The sequence below is a fragment of the Hydra vulgaris genome, chromosome 08 (genome assembly GCF_038396675.1).
Source record: "Hydra vulgaris chromosome 08, alternate assembly HydraT2T_AEP".
Lineage (NCBI taxonomy): Eukaryota > Metazoa > Cnidaria > Hydrozoa > Anthoathecata > Hydridae > Hydra > Hydra vulgaris.
In genome coordinates this window covers 41864181-41889525 of record NC_088927.1, presented here as the reverse complement: position 1 = coordinate 41889525, position 25345 = coordinate 41864181, and the positions used below count along the sequence as shown (strand labels likewise).

The window sequence follows — 25345 nt, the reverse complement described above, 5'->3', positions numbered from 1 at the left end:
CATGGTAAAACGTAACTATAAGTCTACAAGTAGTCGATATTGCTAGCAAAAGAACTGTGGTGTGTATAAACACCACAGCTTTTTAAAAAAGGTTTGAGTGATTTAAATAGAAATCTGGTGTGGTATAAATAAAAATTGCGTTGTGTAAAGTTATTTTACCATGCTTAAAGTTACTTTACCATGCTGGCTGCAACTATAGCTAGTTAGTAAGTTTATAATATGTAATATAATAACAATAGTTATGACGCGGAACAATAGTTATGACGCGAAACAATAGTTAAGACGCGTAGCATTAATAAGCACAATAATTTAATGAGAATTTTGCTTTTTTAGCAAGCAATCCTCAAGGTTAAATAGCGGTCTTTGTTGTTACGAATATCTAGTTGCTAGTCATTTTCCCATTGACCGAAATATATGCCGAAAGACACAAACATATGACAAAGATACAGTACTAATGTAAATTATCTGGAATATATCACACGTTTAAACTTTGGAATTTAACAAACGTTCAATTACAAAGTGAAAACTTTTCTAATATAAAGTCGCAAAAAAAAAATTAAAGTAACTAAATCGTTAAGAAAATATTGAGAAATATGAATAAGTTGATTTTACGTTATAAACAGATAAAAACACCAACAAGAACTTCTGTGTACCAACTTGTAACCTGTACAAAATCAAAGCGATTATTGCAAAATGTCATAACCGCAGTCATGTAGTTATAAATTCAATTTATAACTACATGACTAAAAATAATAAATTTTAATTTGGAGTGCACCATTCGAAAATTAAGTGAGTTTTTTCAGATTTAGTATATTTAGAAATATATTATTCTCAAATAAATTTCATTAAATCCTTAATAGTGGTCTACCACTATTTTATAACTTCTACTTAGATCACTTTTATTAGTGGTCTACTATTGTAATTTTTTTTTTATATCACTTGTTTCAGCAAAAAACTTTAAAGTGGTATGGCTAGAAAAAATACAAACAAATTTTACAAAATTGTGTTTATTTTTTCCAATTTATTTTAAAGAAAAATTATTAAGTTTTTATTTATTGAAAGAATTTTGCACATCAATTTATTTTATCTATAGTTAATAAATCTTTGCAACTACAAAAAGCCATCTATTCTTGGTAACATCTTTTGCAACGGTAAAACAGTTTTTTTTACCCTGGTATTTATTAAGAAAAGCAAAGAAATTCTAGTAATGTATTTGTAAAGGTAGAATCTCATTAAATGAATTAACATTGAAAACAATGGCACTTTTTTGTAGTATTTTTTGCGTATGCTGTGTTATTTTAATACCACCAACTTTTTTAGATTTTACTTCGAGTTATATTAGTTATGAGTGTTTCAAAAAATAACTTTAAAATAAAAAATCGACAAAATTTTGTACCAAAAACAAAAAATTTTTTTTAATAGAATTTGTTCTACACACTAAAAAAAAAAGGTAGAAATTTCTATCTTAGGGTAGGATATGTGATATACCCTTAGTAAGGTATAATTTTCTACCTTTTAAGGTAGAAAATTATATTAAAAACAATTATTTGTCATACAATTTTCTAACTTAAAGGTATAATTTTCTACCTTATAAGGTAGAAAATTATACCTTACTAAGGGTATATCACATATCCTACCTTAACTAAAAATTTCTACCTTTAATCTTTAGTGTGTACAATTGTTAAAATGAACAAAAATCAGTAAAATCAATTCAAAAATGGTTAAGTGAGGTAAACAAATTTTAAAAAAATTTTAGGTGCTTTCTAACATTTGTAAAACTATTTTTGGGAATTTTTTTCTTAGTAAAAAAATATAATTTAAAAAAAAGTTAGATTTTTATAAGCAATTTTTCTACTATTTCTATGCTTCGAAGTTTTCTTTTGAATTTAAAGTTCAATTTTAAAAACCATATTTGATTGAAGTTTATATGACTTATAAAAACCCAATAGAATTTAATTTCCACATGCCTTAAATGATATAATAAAATTATTGGTTAATTCTTATTGGAATCTTGTTTGTGTGAGAGGAATCTTGTATACGCAGGAGGAATCTCGTATATGCAGGAGGAATCTCGTATATGCAGGAGGAATCGTATTACTGTTATACTTAATAGTACCTATTAGATAATTACACAAGAAAAAAGATTATCTATATTTCTTGTAGTTCAATAGGATTTATATTTTGCAGTATTTTTTCCTATTGAATATTCTCGTTTCATATAGGAATGTCCAATATAATTTTTACAGAATACTCTATAAGACCTTTTGACTATTTTTAATTCCTATAAGTGTATTGCAGATAAACTACATAATCATCTCATGAGTTTAAAAGAAATTCAATCTTTTTTTTTGGTATTAAAAGAAATTGTATATGACTAAATCTTATAGGATCTAATAGGACATAATATTGTTAAATAATTTTTTTTTCTTTTCTTTTTATCTATAGAGTCCAGAGATCTTAAAGCAATTCTATAATTTTTACATAAATACAGTATTAGCTCTATAGCAATCCTATAATCCTACTGTATATCTTATATGGCATTTATTATAAGGTACTATAAATTTTTTTTGACTAAGGCTTTGATTAAGCTGTAGCAATTCTGTTGCTCCTAAAGGGACCCTATAGAATCTACAAGAAACCTTTAAGATATGGAATTCTCATTGGTAACCTATTGGTCCTATAAGATGATAAGATAGGCTTTTGCTTGCTCCTGTCAAAAGAAGACATTTTATTTCTACAAGAACATTGTAAAATATTTGCTCATTGGCGAAATTTATATATTGAAAAAAAAGGCATTTTGAAATACTTTTGAATATCTTCTACAATAGAGATCCAAAACGCACATTCAATCCAAAACCAGGATTTAGTAACACATAGGAAAGAAGTACTGAAAGATTTGGTAACACAAATGAAATACTAAAAGATGAGTACTTAAAGGTTCAGAAAATTTTGCTAATATTATTGACTCATAGAAAAACTAAAAGGTGTTTTACAAAACTGTTTTTATATTACATATATTTTATGTTGAAAATATATAATATGAGTTATTTTTTTAGTAAAATAATGTTAGTGTGAACCTGTAAAACATACTGAAAAAAAAATTAAAAAAAAAAGAGGTTCACAAAAAATTGGTGTCACTCAAAGTACTAGTGTCACCAAGTACGGTCCAAACCCTCCCCGTACCTGCCTAATCACGCCACTAATATTGACAAAACTAAAAAGTAATGCTTTAGTTGATCAAAAAATTTATTCGTATTTTACTGCTTATTTTAAAATTTAAAATTTTATCTTAAAAATAAAAATTTCATTTTTGACCTAAAATAAATACTTAGCCCATAACTTATATAATTTGGTATATAACGTACAAAAAAGTATGTATGTAGACCCTAAAATCATATGGACTCAATTAGCCTCTTTTAAATTCATTATTATGCATGTAGACCACAAGTTCACAAGGACTTTAATAGACTCTATTAGTTCAGAGTGGTCAAACTCATTTTTAAACCTTAAAAATGAAATCATTGACAAAATCCCATAAATTCCAAGTCTTGTGTACAATTTTTCGGTATTACATCTATAAATAGTTTTTTATGCTTTTTTCACTTTTCTGAGGCGTGTTGCGTCGGTCCAAGAAATTAGGCTTACTTCTCATCACAGAATAGTTTGTTACATCCAATTAAATTAACTTAAAAATGTACAGTGTTCTTTATACTTCACTACGTTCTCGTCAAAGGAGAAGCGATAAAAGAATTAAAAAGGAAGAACCATTTTCAGAGAGGATTAAAAAACTAGTTTATTACTTGATGTTTAAGAGATTGTTGACTTTTTATTACGTTTAAGATATTGTTGACTTTTTTATTAGTAAGTCGTGTCATAAAAGGCATCGATATTTTTTTTAAGTATAATAAAAATAAAGAAATAATAACTATAACAATAAAGAAAACAACAACGAGTAAATAAAAGATTAAATCCACATTAAAGAAAACAATGAGTATATATCTAAAGAAAATTTGCATGCTCAGGGTGTACACAAAATTTTATGAGACTGTTAACAGGATGTTTAAAACAAAATTTTACTAGTCAGAATGTTTGAAACAAAGACGAGAGTTTTTAGAGACTCTAAGAATTTGATGCAGTATAAGTTGCGTGGTAAATAAAATGAAACATTTAATTATTAAATATTAGTATCTAGAAAGAAGCATTTTATCAACCAACATATTGTTAACATTTCTGTTGTGCGAACAAAAAAATACGATAAATCAAAGGAATATTACTTGATTCTAAGTGTTTTTCATAGACGGACTAGTACATTTGAAACGGGTACAAGTAATATAAACTAAATCGAGTGTTTAAATTACTATTTGTGTTAAAATATTGGTGAGAATAAATTTGTTAGAGCCTATTGAACATATTGCAAATGAAATATTTTGCTAATCTAATTTGCAATGGATTAAAAGTATCTTAAAATTTAAACACATGATCGAGGCCATCATTTATTTAGATTAGTTCGTCCATTGTTTAGATGTTAAATTAGGTTAGGGTAGATAATGTCCTCTCATCTGTGAATCTCAAAGAAAATTATCTAAAAGAGTTAATCTTTTTTCGGAACTTTTCTTTCAACTGAAGAGAGAAATTGCAAATTTTGAAACAATATCTTAACGTCCTAGTTTGACTATTCTTTTTAACCCTTTATGGGCCAGTGATGCCATAAGGCTTAATTGACTTCTTGTCTTTCTTAATTGAGTTCTTCTATAGCTTCTTGACTTTCTTAATTGAGTTCTTCTATAGCTTACTAAAGCCTATAAGAAGGAGAATGCTTTTGTTTGTTATTCAACACCGAAGTGTACACACGCTAAAACTTTTCATAATGGTAGAACATACTTTGTAAGAAGTAAACACAAGCTTTATTATTGTACTAGAGGAAAGATGTAAAAACTCAAATATCTCATTTTTTGTTTTTTCATTTTGTATTTAGATAACACATTTAAAAAATACTTTACTAAATGATATTAACAATATAAATAATAAAGATTTATTTGAGGGTATTTTAGTTAAAAAGTGATCATTATTTGGTGTATTATAAATTTTCAAAAGTAAATGATGCCACATGGCGTCATTGGCCAAAAGGAGTTGTATTTATGATATATATAATAGAAATTATTAGTTTCATTTAAAGTTATGTTTTTTTGTTTAAATTGAGCATTTAATAAATGTTAATATTTTTTTTAAGTTATTGCAATACATATATATTACTATATTATATAAATATATTTAGGTTTAAAAAAATTATTATATAGACACTATAACATATATATGGCACAGAGAAAAAAATATTCAGTTGCTGATGTGATAGATTTTGTAACTAATGGAGATGTGTCCGATTTATCAGATTTATCAGATGATGATGAGTTTTTAGCCAAGGAGAATGTTAACACTGATAATTGTGCTGCTGCTGATGTTGATGATAATCATGACGATGACGATGATGGTGATGATGATGATATATCACTAGCTGATTTAAAAAAAAAACATGAGTACCAATGGGTAAAAAAAGACCTGAACTCAGATTATATCGATACCAGTTTATGTGAACATCAGTTTAAGAACATACCAGATAAAATAAGCTCACCTTTTCAATATTTCAAATATTTCTTTACCGATGAGTTATTGCAGTTAATTGTTGAAAACACAAACTTGTACAGCACACAAAAATCAGGGAAGTGTATCAACACCACTCTTGATGAAATTTCTATGTTAATTGGGATGCAAATGTTAATGGGGCTAGTTAAACTACCTGCCTACAGTAGCTATTGGTCCACTTCTCTTCGATATCCTCTAATTGCTGACAATATGCCGAGAAACAGATATAAACTATTGCGGCAAAATCTACACTTTGTAGACAACACAACTTTTTCAGAAGATAGTGGAAAGTTATTTAAATTGCACCTGTCATTGAGTTGATCCGAAAACAATGCATTAGTTTAGAACCTGAACGTTTCCATGCTATTGATGAACAAATAATACCTTCAAAAACTAAATACTCAAAGATACGACAATATAATCCTAAAAAACCATGTAAATGGGGTTTTAAAAACATGGTCAGAGCTGGACGGTCTGGAATGATGTATGATTTTTACCTTTATGCTGGAAAGGAAAGTACAATACCAGCAGAGTATAGTCATTTATCTGTAAGTGCTCAATCAGTGGCGTATTTGTGCATGGAGTTACCTAAACATGAAGACAAAGTTGTTTTCTTTGATAATTGGTTTTCCACCCCTAATTTGATCCAATACCTTAAAGGTATTGGAATAAAAGCTGCAGGCACAATCAGACCAAATCGTTTACATGGGTGCCCAGTAATACCATCAAAAGAACTCAAGAAAAAAGATAGAGGTTCACTTGATTATCGTATTGATAAAAATTCTGCACTAATTGTTGTAAAATGGTTAGACAACAGTATTGTTCATTTGGTATCCAACTGTTTTGGCATAGCACCTTTGACTACCATATACCGCTGGTGCAGCAAAACAAAAGAAAAAAAAAACGTTGCTTGCCCATATATAGTGGCAGCATACAATAAATGCATGGGAGGTGTAGATCTAGCAGATATGCTAATTGCCTTGTACCGCACAGAAGTAAAAACACGACGATGGTACATCAAAGTGTTCTGGCATTTTGTAGATGTGGCCAAAGTGAATGCCTGGATCTTATATAAACGGCATTATCAGCAATTAGGTCTTCCAATCAACAAACACCAAGCATTAGCAGAATTTACAGTAGATATTTCAAATGCTCTTATCCAAGCGAATAAATCAAAAGCAATCCAGGGTAGGGGAAGACCAGCTAAACTTAGCGGTATCAAGCAAGTTCAACAAAGGAATAGAAAGAAACCAGTCATACCAATCCCTAATAATGATATTAGGTATGATCATATAGGACACTGGCCAAAACCACAAAAAGATAAAAAAAGATGCAGGCTGTGTCAGAGTTATAGCAGAATGATGTGTGCAAAATGTAATGTTTTCCTTTGCTTGTTAGCCAATCGCAACTGCTATGTAGACTTCCATAATTGAGTAAAACTGTATTTAGTGCTTACATATATTAGAATAAACATGCTTTTTGAACAAAAAGTTTTTTGTCTTTGCTGTTTATATATATTTCAATAAAAATGTTTTATAACTTTGTTTTCAGATATTATCTTTATTGACCAATGATGCCATATGGCATCAAACCCAAATTTGACCAAAATTACAAAATTTTGAATTTTTTTTTTCAACAACTTATTTTGTGAACTTAAATTGTTAGTATAACAAAAAATAGTATTTTTTACATTAATTTGTCATAATTTGGCCTGTAAAGGGTTAAAGAAAAAGTCAAACTAGGTCAAATCTAATTTTTTTTATTTATTCAATCTAGCTTAAAAATAAAAAATTACTTTAAATATGGGATCATAACACTAAATTAATGGGGAAAGTTTTGTGTAAAGCTTATAGAAAACAAGTAGTTACCGTTTAGATACTGTGTATTATTCCGTATAACGCAGTAGCTTGCTTTTAAATGGGCGTTTGCATAAAAAAAAAGAAGGCATAAGCTACTTATGAATCAATCAAAGTTAATAACACTAAAAGATTTTTAAAAATTAAGTAAAAACAACTGTAGCTTGTTAAATATAACAAATATTTAAGTAAATATTTTCTTAAATAATTTTTAAATGATTTATAAAAACAAGTTTAGGGTACACTAGATAAAAAAAATTCTTATTAAATCATAAAGTTTTTTCTAATATCTTTATTATTTGCTCTTAAAACATTTACACATTTTATTTAAAAAAAAGTTTCATAACAAAACTTATGATTGCTAAATAGAGATCAAATGAGCGTACAAAATATCTTTTTAGCGCGAACCGCTTGATTGCAGCATCATAAAAACGTAATGATTGCTAAATAGAGATCAAATTTAATATACAATAATATACACGTATTTGTAATGTTTTAGTTTTGTAATAATATACACGTGTTAGTTTTGTAATGTTTTGCACATTTCTTGTTCAACTAATCGTAAAGAAATTGATGTCCATTTAATCAAGGTATTTTAAAACACAAATAAGGAATGTGAATGTTTTATTTGACACGAATACCAATCCAATTCCAAAACGAATTTCTAAAAAAAGATAAGTCTGTGTAACCCAATCTTAACAATTTTAAGTCTATTATAATTATAACAGTTCAAAATAAAGAACTTTATTATAAAATATAAAATTGTGAAACCTGATATTAGGACCAGATTTCACAATTTATGAGGTTGTTCAAAACCTTTTTGAACCCCCTCAAACTGAGGTGGTATGGTAACTTTATGTAGTTATTTTTGAATCCTTAAAGAAAATTTGTATGAAATTTAAAATTTGTCGATGAATATAAATTTAGTTAAAAACATCAAAAAATGCTAAATCCACTGTGGACAAAAGTTAATGCTCTACAAAGATAGGTTGGGTTGAATTCAATATATCCCTTTAAAAAGGGCCCAATTTGGCATCAAATCTAATATGTTATGTGAATCTTTATTATAACTTAATTATAATTTATACTGCAAAAGGAACAGTATTTGATAACAGTTATAAAAACCAAGCAATTGGTTTACAAATTGTAAAATAGTTTTAATGAAGACCTTCCTGAATTCGACTCACTGACTACAGACAATTTATACTTCCCCAATACTAGAAAACCTTTATTAAAAAATAAAACCCACATATTTAAAACTATAAAATTAAATAGTAAAAACTTCTAAAGGATCTGCAGAATAAAAATTAAATAAAGGAAAAAAAATAATTACGATAGTCAATAATTACGATAGTCAATAATTACGATAGTCAATAATTACGATAGTCAATAATTACGATAGTCAATAATTACGATAGTCAATAATTACGATAGTCAATAATTACGATAGTTCTATTAGAGGTGCGATTAGTTGACCAACACCTGATATAAAAAAGTGTGAAAAAGTATTATTATAAAATGTTTTTTTGCAGCTGTTTTGCAATGATTTTTTTTTAGACCAAACAATTTAGAATTCATTTATCAGACATACCAGGGAGCTAGAAAAACACATTTTCCGTTTAGATTAGAATACAAAATTATTAAAAATTTGGAAAAGATTATTAAAAAATATGGAACAATATAGCAACATTCAGAACGCTTTGAATATTGTCGTTATTTAAATAAAAATAGTACTTGTTGGGATTAGTTTACCAGTGAAGTGACGATCTATTGAAATTTTTTCCTAGTCTTTAATGATTGTTTAAAAGTAATCAAACTAACTCAACTCAATTATAGCAATTAAATAAAAATAAAAATAAATAACTGTTTTGCTTGAGAAATTCAAATATCAACATAAGTTAGTGTTAATTCTTATTGTAACAGATTAGGAAACAACTCAAACAAATTTCATTTAAAAATCATATTGATGTACAAGTTGATATTAAATTTAATCAAGTAATATTAATCTGTTCAATCAAGTATCAAAGTAATGTGATGTGTTTAATCCAGTATAAGAATCAACTAGCTATCTGTCTACTGAAACCTTTGCAAGGTTACATGATGTATATTTTTTAAAAATATATCTACATTCCTGAGACCTAGGGGGCAACTATAATAAAGGAGGGTACTAATATTATTTTATTATTTGCTCTATTCTATAACTCCAAAATACCAACCTTGATAAACAATAGCTGTTGCGTAGATAAACAAATTGATCTAATTTAAAGAAATGAAAAACATATGCAAGTTTTTAAGACACATTTATAGTTTATGTCAATAATGACATATTCATATTTTTATATTTTCAAAGTATTTGAAAATTGTACTAAAAACAAAATTTTAAAACATAAAAATAAAATCTACAATAAAAACTTTACTTTAACTTTATTTTTTCAAAAATAATTTTAATAATTTTAATAGTAATTGTAACAATTATCAATTGCTTTTAAATTATAAATAATCATACAACGCATTAGTTATGAAACAATTATAACACTATTATTGGCTATCATTCTAGCCCACAAGGTACAACAGATTTTCTTACCTTATTATCTTATATCTCTAAGCACAATTCTTCTTATAATGCTCCAACTATAAAAGAAGACAACCATTGTCAGCAAAATGAGAGATGCATAAAACAAAAAAAATGAATAACCTATGGATGCGGTTGGCGGGAGTTTATATGGTTCACCTCCAATTTCATCTGCACTAAATCCACACGGAAACAATATTGCAGCAAAATAAAATGAAGTCACTAAAAAAAGTTGAAAAGTTAAGTTTATAATTTAGTTGTTTGCAAGTAATGAAATGGCAGGCCTCTTATATACCACATATCAATTTATATTAAAATAAACCTGAAGTGTGGAAGGGTTTTTCTTAGAGTTGTTGCATACTTTTAGGATGTTTTTTATTTTCATTTTTATTTTAATGTTATTCCCCTTCCTAAGGCCAAGAGGGTCACTACAGAAGAGGAGGCTGCTTTTTGTAGTTACAACCCTCTTTTAACTCTTTAACTCCGAAACACAAACCTTGGTGAACAAGGCTGTTTCGCAAAGAAACAAGTTAAAAAAATTTTCAGCAACAAAAAAAATCTTTAATTAAAAAAAGAAAAAACACAGATTACAACTAAATTATTTAATACAAATTAAGTTTGTTACTTTATTAAAATTTTCAGATTTTTTAAATGTTTTTTACCTTCCCAAGGCAGAGAAGGCCACTAAAGTTGAAGAAACTTCTTTATTGTGGTTACAACCTTCACTCAACTCTTTAACTCTAAAACACAAACCTTGACAAACAAGGTCACTATGCAAAGAAACGAGTTGAGTGCAGTACTATCAGGGACATGGTGGAAATTGAGCTTAGAACTTCTTGCTTATGAAGCTAGCGCTCTAACACTACACCACTACCGCAATATACATCTACTATATACTATATGTGAGACTTATATATACTAAATGAAGATTTAAGTTAAAATCTACTAGCTAAACATTAAAGTTACTACTAAATGTAATATATTAATACCTTTTGGTGTAAGCAAAAATAGGTTCATTATTTATGATGGAATTTACAGCTATGAAAACAAAAAAAGAAGAATACTACTTGTTAGCTATTTGTAAAATTTTCTGCATGATAACGTGCGTGTAATTGATTCATAGAATAATGTTAACATGCAAATATGTTTAGAATAAATCCTGTCTAAAAAAAGAAACTGTGTTATATGATATACAGGTGACTCATGCTTCTAATTGTCATTTTTCTGTTTTAGTATCATTTGGGTACATTGTTTTATAACACAGTTTTGATATAGCATCTCATGAAATCGCAAACAATATCTTGAAAAGTACTGAACACTTGAGTAAGAAAGATCGCTTACAGGCTCTGCAAAATGCAGGTTATAGCAAATCTGGTGTATACAAGGTTCTCAGACCGATGATCAGAGAAGATGGTGGGTGTTACTGATGGTCATAGAAACAATGGAGCTGCTAGAAAGATCACTGGTGCTGCACTTGGAGGTCTTATATGTGAATTTAACAACACAAAATACTAAAGTTTAAGAAGAGCTGCCCCAAAATACAATATTTGTCACAAAACTGTCTTAAATACTTTGAACAGACATGGTGTTTATTGTCGTAAGCAAAAACCAGCACCATTTTACTATCCAGCTAAGAAAGGTGAAATAAGAAAAGCCCTTGGACGACTTTATCGACAGCATTTAACAAAGGGAGCAGGTGGACTTCCGATCATCATAATGGATGCTGAAACATATATAACAGAGAATGATGGGGCCAAGTTTTCAAGTAAAACTTTTTATGCCAAAGATGCCTCAACAACTCCAGAAGAGATTCGCTTCTCACCAAGTTTCCCTTTAAAGTAGGTGTTTGGTGTGCATTGTGTGATCATGGTGTTTCTGATTACTTAATCTGGAACCAGTTAATGGCCATTGATGCCCAGATGTACAAATTTGAATGCCTTCAACGAAGACTAATCCCTTACATTTAGAAGCACTGCCCTTATAAAGTTTGCATCTTTTGGCCAGACAAAGCTTCATCACATTATTCTTCAAAAGTAGTTAAGTAAGTAAACAAGAAACAAATTCCATTTGTTTTGAAACAAAATAACCCCACCAATGTCCCTCAATGTCGGCCTATCGAGCCCAATGCTGAAATCAAAAGACAAGTGTTTGCTGATTCCTTTCAACCAGAGAATGTTGATCAATTAAAATCAAGAACATGTCAAATCATGAATGAACTTGTAAAGCACCCTTCAAAAATGTGTACTCTTCTAAATGTTTCATCTCGGGTCCGTGCCCTTGTTGACAAAGCTTATCGCAATGGATTATTATCTGTTCAAAAGTAACTTGTATAATGAATATAAATCTTTTATTGGAATGAATACTTTGTCTTTCTATTACAAGTTTTTAGATTTTAAAAAAATTCTACAAATCAATTATACACATGTTAGCATAGAATCATAAAGTTTATCAACTTTTTTACTTGCTTACTACTTTTAAATATTTATATAGAAAGATCTAGTGCTGATAAACAAAACAGGTTTAATATAATCTGACATGAAACAAAATAACTTTTGAAAAATAATAACTAGTATTATAATCAAAAAATTGAACCTTAAATGCGATCCTGAAATATGACTAGTTTACTTTAAGCAGATATCAACCCCCTCTAGACCCCTCTTGTTTCTTTGGAAATGCAATGTTTACTTAGAAACTTTAAATGTTTGTTAACAAAACTTTTTAGACTTTTTACTTTTTATACCTAGCTATTTTCTGGAGTAAGGAATTAAATGAATTAATAAGTATCCCCATAAAATTTTATGGCATAGCAAAGAATTGTTATCTGCTGCTAAAGGTTACAAAAAATAAATGTCAAAGTATGAAGAGCATATTTTAAATTAAATAGCAAAGCAAAACTGAAACATACATCTCATTAACCACAAATATTGACAATAGTAAATGTAATGAACTAGACAAACTAAAAGTAAATATAAAAAAAAATTCAGCTGTTTTTAACTAAATAACTTAAAATCAGCTGTTAACATTGACACCCTAGTCAAGAATAGTCGCCCTAGTCTCAGTCAAGAATATATGCATCAAGGTATTTAAATTTCCTTCAATACAAATCATAAAAAGCATACAAAATGAGGGAAACAAAGGAGATAAAGGGTGTACACAAAATAAATATGAAATAGTAACACATCATTTTTTTCTGTGGTTGTATTAATATATTTTTAATTATCTTTGTACTTTGTTGGAAACATGTAACAATTTTAAAAAAATATTATAGTTTTCCGATTTAACTTAAAATAGGATTTAAAAATGACAAAAGAAATAGACATTAGAAATTTTTTTTTGCACAAATTCAAGTAAAAACTACAACTCAATGGCAAAAAAGTTGCAAATACTTCCCTACATCGTTAGTTATGTTATTACATTTTTCCCAAACAAAATCGATCAAACACAAATCTGGTAATAGAGGAAAGGAGGTTTTATAAGATATAAAGCTAGTTAGAAAACTAACAGTTTTATTAATAACCTCTCACTAAGGGAGTGCGCAAAAAGATATAAATTTTCTCATAGTTTTGTTGTAAAAGTTTGAATTAAATATGTTTATCAAGATTTCAAACCACAAAAAGTACTAAATCTTTCTGAAATTCAAAAAGAAAAGTGATAAAACCCGCTGAAAAAAGTTGTATGACAAGTATATTGCTAAAAATTTCTGAATTATTGAAGGTGATAAAACTTGTATAAAGTACAGTCATTAGCAAATTCCTGGAGCTGCCTATTATAATGAATAATATAGAGGAAAAGCAGTTTATAAATTAAAATACACAAAACATGATAAGTTTGCTTAAAATGCCTTGATTTGGCAAGCTTTATGCAGGTATGACAAAAAATCAGCACCCTATGTTTCGAATTCTACACTTTCTGGTAAAGTAAATATTGAAGAGTGTTTACAGAAACATCTTCTACCTCAACTAAATCACATGATAGTAGACATGTGATAACTGGCTATGGGATGGTATAAATAAAATGAAATAAAAATTATATCTAAAATAGCAAATCTTCCAAATTGCTAAGTATTAAAAATTATTAAAAATTAATTATTAGACAATAAATAAAAATAAAAAAATACTATGCAGAAACGTTAAAGATTTGAAAATGTCATTTAAAAACCATCAAATAGTTTTGATTGTTGTTCTGTGCACAAACTTATGGGTAACACCAAAACCAAGGTTCGAAATTTTATTAGATGCCCACAGGAATAAATTGATTTCTTTGAAATATTTTATCTTCTTATATTATTTTATTAAAATTAATACTTAATTATAAAGTTAATGACTACCTTTTTTTTGGTTATTTTTCTACTTTCACACTTATTTTGTGTGCACGCTTTATTAGCAGTTTTAGACACTAAGAAAGTAAAAATATTTTTGGAAAGAAAATTAAATAGAGTCAATAATATATGCAACGATAATAACTTTACTAGACAAGTGCCTGATAAATAAGATTATGTACTGGTAGAAACTATACATGCAAAAGTGCATGACATTAAGTAATCTTAAAGAACTGTATGTTTCTTTTAAACTAAATATTCTCAAAAAGTTTCTGGGATTTTCAAGTTTTGTAGTTTAAGACCAAAATAGTGTACAACTGTTGGAGGGACTCTGTTTGTGTATGTACAAACCAAAATATATAAATTCAATACTCTTAACCAATGCTATACAATTGAAATGCATTTAAAAAGATTTGATGACAAAAATTGTGATGTGACAAATAACAAGTGCATGGTTTATCAATGTCATAACTGTCTGATGTTCAAGTATATTTTTTTTATACATATTCCTTAGTGCACAAACAACTGACAATAGCTATTTGTAGGGGTACCATTTATTCAGTGGCAGACTACAGATCACACAACATTATTCAGTTAGACAACAATAATCAAAGAATAATACGTGAGACAAAAAACAAGTTAACAACCCCCTCCAACATTGCAAATTGTCAAACAAGGCTTAGATATAAATAGTAAACTATTTCAAAGAATATCATTCTAACATTAAAAAGATTCTTTTTTTTTTAAACAATTGCGCTGCGCTTTTTAGGAACCACAAAAACCCTAACAATACCTGTCTCCATAAAGATGATTTTTTGCTACAAGTCATAAAAAACCACCATTTAATGGTATTGGTGATGTTGCAAAACAATTGACTGCAAGCTTGGAAAGACCTATAAATGATAAAACTTTAAATTAAACTTTAATAAGGTGTTTGACTTTAGTATAATTAGTTGATTATTTTCTACTAAATTGAAAAAGAAAGCCTGACAGAAATGTGCATCACTATGAAAATAATTTTTTAGCTAAGTAAAACAATAACTGGTACTAGTATCATCAACTAATGCAGAAACTATAGATATCATTAGCTTTAAAGAACAAATGAACATGTTATATAACAGGAATTTTTTTCTTAAACTGGTATTCAAAAAACTCAACCCAATCAATAAATTAAAATCAACATGTTGAAAGTTAGGGAATTTATTCTGTTTAAATATAATATATTTCATTGGATTAGTATGATAAATGAAATTGACAACACCCAACAAGATGTTATAATAAACTTTCAAAAAAAAAAGCACAAAGTCCTTTTAATAATATTTTCTGGGCTGATTGCTGATTAGTACTGGTTCCAATTACCAACATAATTTGTAGCTTTGAAGCACCCATAACAACAACTGGCCATTTCCAAAAAATCACGCAGGGAACATTGCATCTGTTGCATTAATTATTTTGAAAATAATGCAATTTGTAATCACCGACTTTTATTTAATTGACATCTATGTATATATTACCTATACAAAGTATGGTAGCTATGGGTTGCTTCATTATAGAATAAATAAATTTTTTAATGGAGTCACGCACGGATCAGAAAAAAACAAAAAATAAAAAATTAATAAATGAACCCTATTTTCTCTGAAAATATATTAGTGACGAGTGTTTTGTATTTTATAGGTAATTATACAAGCATTCTTAAAGATTATTACAAAGTTACAGAATTCAACAAAGTATCTTTGCTCCACAATAGTAGTTTAAACCAAAATCACGCATGGACAAAAAAAAAATACAAACTGAACATGCAAACATAAGTCATTTTTGGATTGTATTTTTGGAAATAAACTGATTGTGACTATCATAAATAACATATATATCAATATTAATTAATTAAATACATGTTTGATTAAAAAACAATACTTTAATGTATTATATTAAAGATAAAAAATGTATTATATAGTTAATATATCATGTTAAAGATATAATAGAAAGAATAATATCACATTTTTAAAAATAGATTTAGTTGTAACACTTTGGCTCGATGATAATGTGTCCACGGTTATTAAAGTGTGGTTGCGATACTATCGGTTTTAACTCACACAAGTCATGTCAGGAGAGGTCTTCTACAGATAAGTATATAAAAATGAGTTCATTTTGTTCTTTTAGAAATTTAATATGTGTCATATTATCAAAAATTTCTAATACTTTGGCAAGGTATGTCTTTGCTCTAAAAGGCAAATATACTTGGGGCAAATATACTTGGGGATACAGTATTAAATTTGTACCTTTCAGAGGGAGATGATACCGCGTTTATCAATAATGAAGATGATGAATTCTTAACAATTTTTACCATTTCTGATTGTTACAAATTGCCATAAAAGCACCATCAATATTAAAAAGAAAAGAGTGGTGCCGACGAATACCATTGACTTTAAACTTATCTTTGAAAAGCGTCTCATTGATCTCAACTTTGGTTTGCGGTAATACACTCTTTTGTAATCAAGATGATCTAAAAAAATGAAAATTTAATAATCAAAAGTTTCATATCTACAACTTTCATTTTGAGGTTTTTTCTCTAAATAATGACTTACATTAATTTTGGTATTTTTTTCACTTGCAATGCTCACAAAATCTTCTAAACTGCAACAATATCGTTTTCCAAATTTTACTGTTGTCCAAACCATTCTTCTTATTTCTCCACCTATGTCATCAACTGCCCCCTTTCCGTGCGATGTTGCAAAAAATGACCAACGAATCTCAACAAGATCAGATGATAATTTGTACAAGTTATTCATGGCTGTCATGACATAAGAGTTTTTGAATTGTGATAAAGGACCATCAGTGAAAAAGTGTAATTTACAAATATTATGATAATGACTTAATAATTGTTTGATAATGAACAAGACAGCTTATTTATCATGAAGTAAACGATTGGATACAATGGCATAGGAATGTGTATTATTCTTACTTCAAACTGCAGAAGTGAATACTGTTAGTTGCTGACGAACCCAGTAAGCAGATTAAATTTCACTTTGCTCCATTATTGCATAATTTTCACTGAAATCCATCTGATTTTAAAAGAATTAAAAATATGGATGAATAGTTAGTTTATAAATATAACAAAAAGTTTAATACAAAATTATAAGGTTTTTTTATCGTACTACAAACAAAATTACAGTTTTACTTACTTGTATAATCAATTCATTTTCTGATACATTTTGGCGGCATAAACAAAAATATGCACTTTGTTGTCGCTTTATATACACATGACGTACATAATCTGGCAATTACTGACGCAGTAATACGCACACCTCTAACAAAGATGCTAGTGGTTGTTCAATTTTCTGCACATTTTCTGAAGATCATTGGTCAAAAACAAAGCGCGGTTTGTTAAAATCTACTCCAAATGAGTCTATTACATTAGAAACATATTCATCAAACTTTGGCAACCCACAGTTCACTTTACATTCCATAAACATGCAAGATTTTTTGCTTTAATTACATACAGATCTGTCAACTGTCTGACATAATATTAAATTTTTTTGAAGGGCATTTGTTAACAACCTGATATTTTCATGGTATACGCAAAGGCAAATATTGTGGGGAAGATCGTTTACTAGCTTGAAATAGAATGGCTGCAGATCGTAAAACTTAGAATTTTCCACTTTTAAATTATTATGCTCAATTTTAAAAAGTGAATATGCTTCTCCTATGGTCATCAGCATGTGACGAATTTGTTTCTAAAAGAAAACAAAATTATTAAATAAAATGTGATTCCTACATACAAACGATGTGTCATACCTTCACTTTTGTTTTCTTATCAACAGCAACATCTTTGCATCCTGGAGCCATTTTACTGATATCTTCTTGCAAATAAAAATCAAGCACTTTGCAATTAACATCGTCTTTTGTTTGAATTGGCAGGTAATGCTGAATTAATTTTTTTAAGTGCCTGAGGTGATAAAAATGATTGTTCAATATCAGATGTAGATTGATTCACCCCTCGCTTTCGCTTCTTTCTTTCACAATCTTTTCGACATACTTCCTCCTTTTCCTCTTCGGTCATGTTAGCTCTTTTATTTTTCATTCGATTAGTTTCAGCGATCCGATATTCTGGAATTTTTTCAGTGTTTTCTTTCTAAATTTTTTCTGAACTATTGAATGCTTAACTTTGATCATTTTAATTCTAAATTCTTTTAAGCAACTGTTTTAAATCTAACTAAATTATACTCAAACTAATTAATTAGCAAATATGCGATTATAAAGCTAAAGAAAACGTTATAAAGCTAAAGAAAAATAATTATCATGCACGGATGAATATTTGTCTGTGCGTGATATGTCTGTGCGTGATGCAAAAAAACACTGCTAAAATGTCATAGAAGAAAAAAAATACTTTTGCCATTCAATTCAGTAACAGTAAAAAAAGTTAAAATACGCAAATAAAAAAAAATCACTTTCATTGAAACTTTTTATCACTTCTTTCTCTAAATAATTAGATCTTTTAAATCATGCACGGAAATTCAAAATGCCGTTCACTTTGGCATAAAAATTAAGATACCCCAAGATACCTAGTTACAATTTATGATAATGAAATATTAAAAGACATCATTATCTTTAAAAAACAAAAAATATGGGCCATGAAATCAACTTTAAATATCATAATCAAATGTAATAAGAATTTTTGTTTTTCTTTTCATAAAAAAAATTTAATAGTTAATGCAAAGTTGTAATAATTAAAACATGAAGATAAACTTGTCTTCTACAATTTTTCTTTTGGATAATTAAAATATCACCTATCTTCTTTTGAATTCCTTCTTCAGAATTGAAAAAATATTTTTAAATTAAATTTAAAAATATTTTTTTTTTTGACTCACTGGAATGGAATTGCCCAACTGGACGAATAGTTAACATATAGGCAAATTTCAACACAAACTTCATTTTTGTGTACAATTATTTGGTATATATTTTTAAAACACATTTTATATAACTCATCAAAAATTTTTTAACTCATGAGTTTATATCAAGGCTCGAATTAAGTGATTAAGGTTGCAAATTGCATTTTCCCAAAATATTTCTGGTCATTAAGTTTTCAGTTTATTAAAAACCGTAAACACTGTTTATTAAAATGGTCAATTTATCATATTGCAAAAATTAATGAGAAAACAAAAGAAGAATTTATTACTGCAAAAATTGTTTCAGTCAAAACTTACATATTTTTAATTATTGTTTTTTTAAACACCAAATTTAAAAATCAACTAATTAAAAATTATGCTAAAGATATTTGCGCATTGTATGAAAGTTTAAGGAATTATTTATTTAAAAATTTAAATGTTTTAAATTAGAAATTGAATAAGCTGGGATAATAGATATAATAACAAAAAAGATATTTAAAAATATATTAAATATATATTTTTTAAGATATTTAAAAAAATATTCATTTGAGTTTTTTTTGTTTTGGTTTAAAATAACTATAAAATCTTTAAATTAGTTTTTATATATTTTTAAACCCCTCTATCTTTAATTTTGTATACATATCTGCAAAAGAGTTTCGAGCATTTGATTTATAAGGAAATATAGGATAGGATTCTTTTTTTATAATTTATTTCATTAATCGTCAGATAAAACTAGAAAAATTAAACACAATAAAGTACAATATAGTTATCAAAAAACAACCACTTATTACAACAGTCTAACGGATTTTAGCGGTCATCAAATATTTTAAATTAAAAAAATTGCAATTTTTTTAATTTAAAATATTTGATCACCGCTAAATTCCTTTAGGCTGTTGTAATAAGTGGTTGTTTTTTGATAACTATATTGTACTTTATTGTGTTTAATTTTTCTAGTTTTATCTGACGATTAATGAAATAAATTAATTAAAATATTATAAATAAAATAAATTAAAATATTATAAATAAAATAAATTAAAATATTATAAATAAAATAAATTAATTAAAATATTATAAATAAAATAAATTAATAAAAATATTATAAATAAAATAAATTAATTAAAATATTATAAATAAAATAAATTAATTAAAATATTATAAATAAAATAAATTAATTAAAATATTATAAATAAAATAAATTAAAATATTATAAATAAAATAAATTAATTAAAATATTAAATTTTAAATCATATTTACTAATAATAAAAATAATAGTAATAATATAGTTTTACAATAAGATTTTAAATCATAATTCAAGATCAATATAAGTCATAATTCACGATCAATATAAATCATAATTCACGATCAATATAAATCATAATTCAAGATCAATATAAATACTTTTTATTGAATAAAAGCTATTGAGTCTAGTGATCAAAACAGAGTCTTTAAAAAGTTAAAAATTCAAAGACCAAGAGCATTTCTAGATATTGCAAATGGTGATCACATAATCCGAGTCCTGTTTATGTACATTTTCATATGAAAATCCTTTTTTTATATGAATGATTATTAGTTAAAGGATGATTAGTGACTATCATTCTATAAACAATAATAATAATTTTGATATCATCGAATGGGCCACTTGAGTATCTAAAATGGATATATTTAAGATTTTTTCATTTCTGATCGTTTCATTAAATTCCTCACCTTAGAGAATAGCCAGTTTCAAAGTTTCAAGTGAAAAGAGCATACTTTCAATGCTATCTGTCTTGAGAACTTTAAACAAACATTGTAATTTTGAGGGGACAAAAAGAGCTGAAAGTAAAATAGTTGAATTTCAAGAATTTCCTGAAGTTGAATTTCCATTGAACTCTTGTTCATGTTTTTTTAATTGTTATAAAAGCAAACAAAATCCACACAGAAATCGATTGTTTGATAATTTTGAAATAATTGACAATTTTCTTTTGATATCTACTCCTTTTTTAAAGCTTTAATAAAAATTGAAAATTTTCTAATAACATTTGTATTGTACTTTTATTGAAGGCAATTTTTTTCCTATGGTTTTCAATAAATTGTTTTAAAAGCAACCTATAATAAAAGTTACCACTGACTTTTTATAAGTAGTTTGAAATTTTTTATCTATGATTTTCTTTGAATTAATCTAAAAGTTTTATTTTGAACAATAATATCAACAACAGTATAAAAAATAAACCGAAATAAACATCATTAATAATCTGTAGAATAAATTTTCAAAGATAAAACTTGATAATTTAAACATGTTTCAAATTTATTTCTTAAATTTAAGGCAAACCTAGACTTCTTTTGATATCATTTTTTATTATAGTTTTATATTTTTGATATTTATTAAAAGTGTAAATTTAACATAAAAGTAACAAAGTTATTTACAATGATTCTAAGTTATTAGAACCACTGTAAATAAATAAAAAATCTTGCTGTAAAAATAAATAAATAAAAAAAAAGCAAAGTTTAAAATTTACTTGCAGACACTCCCACTAACCGTGCAAGTTTTTCTAATGAATGATGCCATCTTGATAAAATCAAAAGAATGAAAAACCCAATATCAAGAATTAACCCAATAATTATAAATATAAAAGATGCCACCCAAAATGAAGGTGAATTAAACTTTTCACAAAACTCTTCATCCTTTAGGTTCAAAAACTGAATACATATGTATTTAAGTCCAAACCGAGTAGTACCTAAAAACAAATTTAAATCAGAAAATGCTACAAACTCAATACATTTTTTTAATGCAATTAAAAATATATATAAGCTGAAAGGATTCCAAGGTTTACAATTTATGTACATACTTTTAAAAAAAAATATCTTTAATTTATGGTCAATTTTCTTTATCAATCTGCAGAATAAAACTGTAAAACACTCATAAAATTCATAAAACACTCATAAGAAAAGTTTTTTTTTTCACACAAAATCATTAAATATTGATAATACAATTAAAATAATTTGTCTAGACTCTGAAATTTAATAGACCTAATAAAGCCATATTATGTCATATTCATTGAAACTTTTCTAAAAGTATTTCATTATTTGGCTTTGCACTTCTTTTATTTTTTTATTTATTTTTGATGGTAAAATTCTGACATTTAATTCGACCATATTAACCATATATGTTCAGAGAAAAGAGTGGACGATGCTGGCAACAGTCTTAATCAAATAAATGATCAGATTCAATAAAAATCCAATGTCATTGAGAGAGGATTAGATTCTAAGTGGTACTTGGCTCCACTGTTTGACAAGAAAGACAAACAGACAAATTTTTGATATTCTTGGATTCAGACGCAGTTAACTTTATCTGAGTTTTTTAAAAAAAACTTTTAGTGAATAAATGGAAAGTCCTATGCAACAATTCGATTTGATTCATCACTTTTGGCAATATTTTTGATTTTTTAATGTTTGGTAATATTTTTGATCTAACAATGTTTGGTAATACTTTTGATTCATCAATGATTGATAATATTTTTGATCCATCAATGATTGATAATATATTTGATCTATCAATTTTTAGTGATATTTTTGATTAGCCAATGTTTGGCAATATTTTTAATCCATCATGAATGAATTCACTTTATAGTTTAATCAATAGTTTATAACTTGAAGAGTTCAATAATTCACTTTAAGTTTCATGTCAGTTTAATATTAATTCAGTAACACCTTTAAAATAAAAACAACAACATGCACATTAGAATTCAGCACACAAGTAGAATATTGATTTATAACACATTAAAGTCAATCAAACAAGTAATGCTGTTAATGGATTCTTTTGTTAATGGATTGACCTCCAAATATTTCTTAACTAGCTTTAAATTTTGCAAGTCAAATCCAAAGGACAAAAATGAGCCATGCTGAAAAATAATTTTGCAAAATTAAACTTTTCAGTATGATTTTGTGTGACCACTCTAATAAATATACACACTTGCAAACACACAGATAGATATGACATATTTTACCTGCTACGTTATAAACAATCCAAGAATTTGTATCAAGTGCCCAAATTCCCAAAAACACTGAAACCAGCACAGGAAGTGAAATAAAATCTTTCATCAGGATATTCTTAAATAGTTTAACTATTTAATGAGTAAATATTACCTATACAATCTAATAAGTAAATATGGTGTTATTTATTATTTATTAATTATTATATTAATAATAAACTCACTCATACAAACATCTCCATGCTAACAATAATTGTTTTAATAATTATAATAATGACCGTTTCTCAATATTGGATTTTGCCTTCAATAAATTTGAGCCTAAGATTAAGAAAAGTTTGTTCATTGAATGGAAAAATCCAGATATGAACCAACAGTTAAACCATTATAAAACGTCACTTTTCACATAAAAGTTACCATTTTATTAATCGTTAACTTTTGCTAAACAACCTAATAACTTTTTTATTGTACAATTTTTTGCTATTGCCTATTTCGTCGCAACTAAAAAAAAATAAAAAAATTGTAATTTATATTTTATTACCTTGAAATATTTTTATATAAAATTAAATATGTTTTTTTAACCCAACTGAAGATGACTATAAAACAGTCAAAACATGTATTGTAATTTTATTTGTTGAAGAAGAAAATAATATTGTTAATTATAGGTGGAAAAAATTAGTCTTATTTCTCAACTGTTTTTTATATATATATATATATATATGTATATATATATATATATATATATATATATATATATATATATATATCATATATATACATATATATATATATATATATATATATATATATATATATATATATATACTATATATATATATATATATATATATATATATATATATATATATCTATATCTATATATATATATAAATATATATATATATATAATATATATATATATATATTTATATATATACATATTTATATATATACATATTTATATATATGTATATACATATATATGTATATATATATATATATATATATAAATATATATATATATATATATATATATATATATATATATATGTATATATATATATATATATATATATATATATATATATATATATATATATATTATATTTATATATATATATATTTATATATATATATATATATATATATATATTTATATATATATATATATATATATATATATATATATATATATATATATATATATATATATATATATATATATATATATATATATATATAATACTCTGGAGTCCTTAATTGATTAAGTTGGTCTGACACCAACAAAAACATTCAAAAAAAAGTCATATTAAGTCATATGAGAGGATAGCATTGCAAAAAATAAGAGGAAATCCTTAAAGAATTTTTATAATTAAGAATGTTATAAGAAAATCATTATGAAAATGTGCCAAAAAAATTATGCAATTTTTATATTACTGGAGAAATATGTACTTATATTTACGTCACGCATTTTTGGAAATAAAAATGGATTAGCAATAGGCTGTTGTTCAGTTATGTGGACAGAAAGTGTTAAGGTTAGCTGTACAAGAGGTGAAAAGATTGTATCACATAAAAAAGTGGTTATAAAATAGTTAAGAAAGATTATATTTAGTGAAGAAGTGGGTATTAAAGCATTGAAAAAATTATATCATGTAAAGAAGTGACTAAAAAAGAGTTATGAAAGATTGTATTACATGAAGAAGAGGTTACAAAAGAGTTTAAAATTTTAAATCATACAAAGAAATGAACATAAAAGAACCAAGAAATTGTTAAGAATTGATACTTAAAATTCTAAAAACCTGTTGTGCTCAAAATTGTTAAAACAACTTCATAAGAGACAGTAATGTAAAGATTTATCTTGATCACTTCCTTACTTTTTTTGGCAATTATAAGTGAATTTTATGCTAATTTTTTGCATAAACTTACTTCCAAAATAATTATAAGGAAGTATAGATAACTTTTATACGGAATTTATGTTGTTTGTTTTTTATTATTGCTAAATTTTGACATACTTATAAACATACATACATTATAAACATACAATGATATCACAAATTATCTATGCAACAATGCTTAAAACATTTTACTAAAGGTGTTACTTACTAATT

The 25345-nt window shown here is 26.4% G+C and overlaps 2 protein-coding genes across 13 annotated transcripts; one reads left to right on the top strand and one right to left on the bottom strand.

The window, feature by feature from the left end:
• The first annotated feature begins 6095 nt into the window (after positions 1–6095).
• On the top strand, positions 6096–7073 carry LOC136083304 (piggyBac transposable element-derived protein 2-like). Its single transcript, XM_065802706.1, has one exon. The coding sequence runs from the start codon at positions 6096–6098 to the stop codon at positions 7071–7073; it is 978 nt and encodes a 325-aa protein (XP_065658778.1).
• An 860-nt stretch (positions 7074–7933) lies between these two features.
• On the bottom strand, positions 7934–23432 carry LOC105843226 (uncharacterized protein C16orf52 homolog A). Of its 12 annotated transcripts, XR_010640159.1 has the most exons (8): positions 18182–19627; positions 17569–18120; positions 16972–17448; positions 16666–16889; positions 15180–15279; positions 10081–10290; positions 9713–9752; positions 7934–8160 (listed from the first exon to the last, which is right to left on the bottom strand). XR_010640159.1 is itself a non-coding variant. In XM_065803757.1 (5 exons), exons 1-3 carry the CDS (start codon positions 23347–23349, stop codon positions 10085–10087), a joined length of 519 nt encoding a protein of 172 aa, XP_065659829.1. In that variant the 5' UTR covers positions 23350–23430; the 3' UTR covers positions 7934–8160; positions 9713–9752; positions 10081–10084. The 12 variants fall into 12 exon arrangements, 3 of the variants coding, with proteins under 3 accessions (XP_065659829.1, XP_065659831.1, XP_065659830.1); XR_010640153.1 differs by lacking the exons at positions 16666–16889; positions 16972–17448; positions 17569–18120; positions 18182–19627 and adding exons at positions 21788–21986; positions 23256–23432 and having other exon boundaries at positions 10081–10127; positions 10228–10290; XR_010640157.1 differs by lacking the exons at positions 16666–16889; positions 16972–17448; positions 17569–18120; positions 18182–19627 and adding exons at positions 21768–21986; positions 23256–23431 and having other exon boundaries at positions 10081–10127; positions 10228–10290.
• Between the last annotated feature and the right edge of the window lie 1913 nt (positions 23433–25345).

Bases quoted from the DNA above. Each gene is read 5' to 3' on its own strand.
- LOC105843226 (XM_065803757.1), bottom strand. From the start codon at position 23,349: ATGAAAGATTTTATTTCACTTCCTGTGCTGGTTTCAGTGTTTTTGGGA. The intron at 21,987-23,255 runs GTAAAATATGTC...ATTTGTTTTTAG, and splicing joins GATTGTTTATAACGTAGCAG to GTACTACTCGGTTTGGACTT. The intron at 10,291-21,767 runs GTAAATTTTAAA...AACTTTTTTTAG, and splicing joins GTTAGTGGGAGTGTCTGCAA to TGACTTCATTTTATTTTGCT.
- LOC136083304 (XM_065802706.1), top strand. From the start codon at position 6,096: ATGGTCAGAGCTGGACGGTCTGGAATGATGTATGATTTTTACCTTTAT.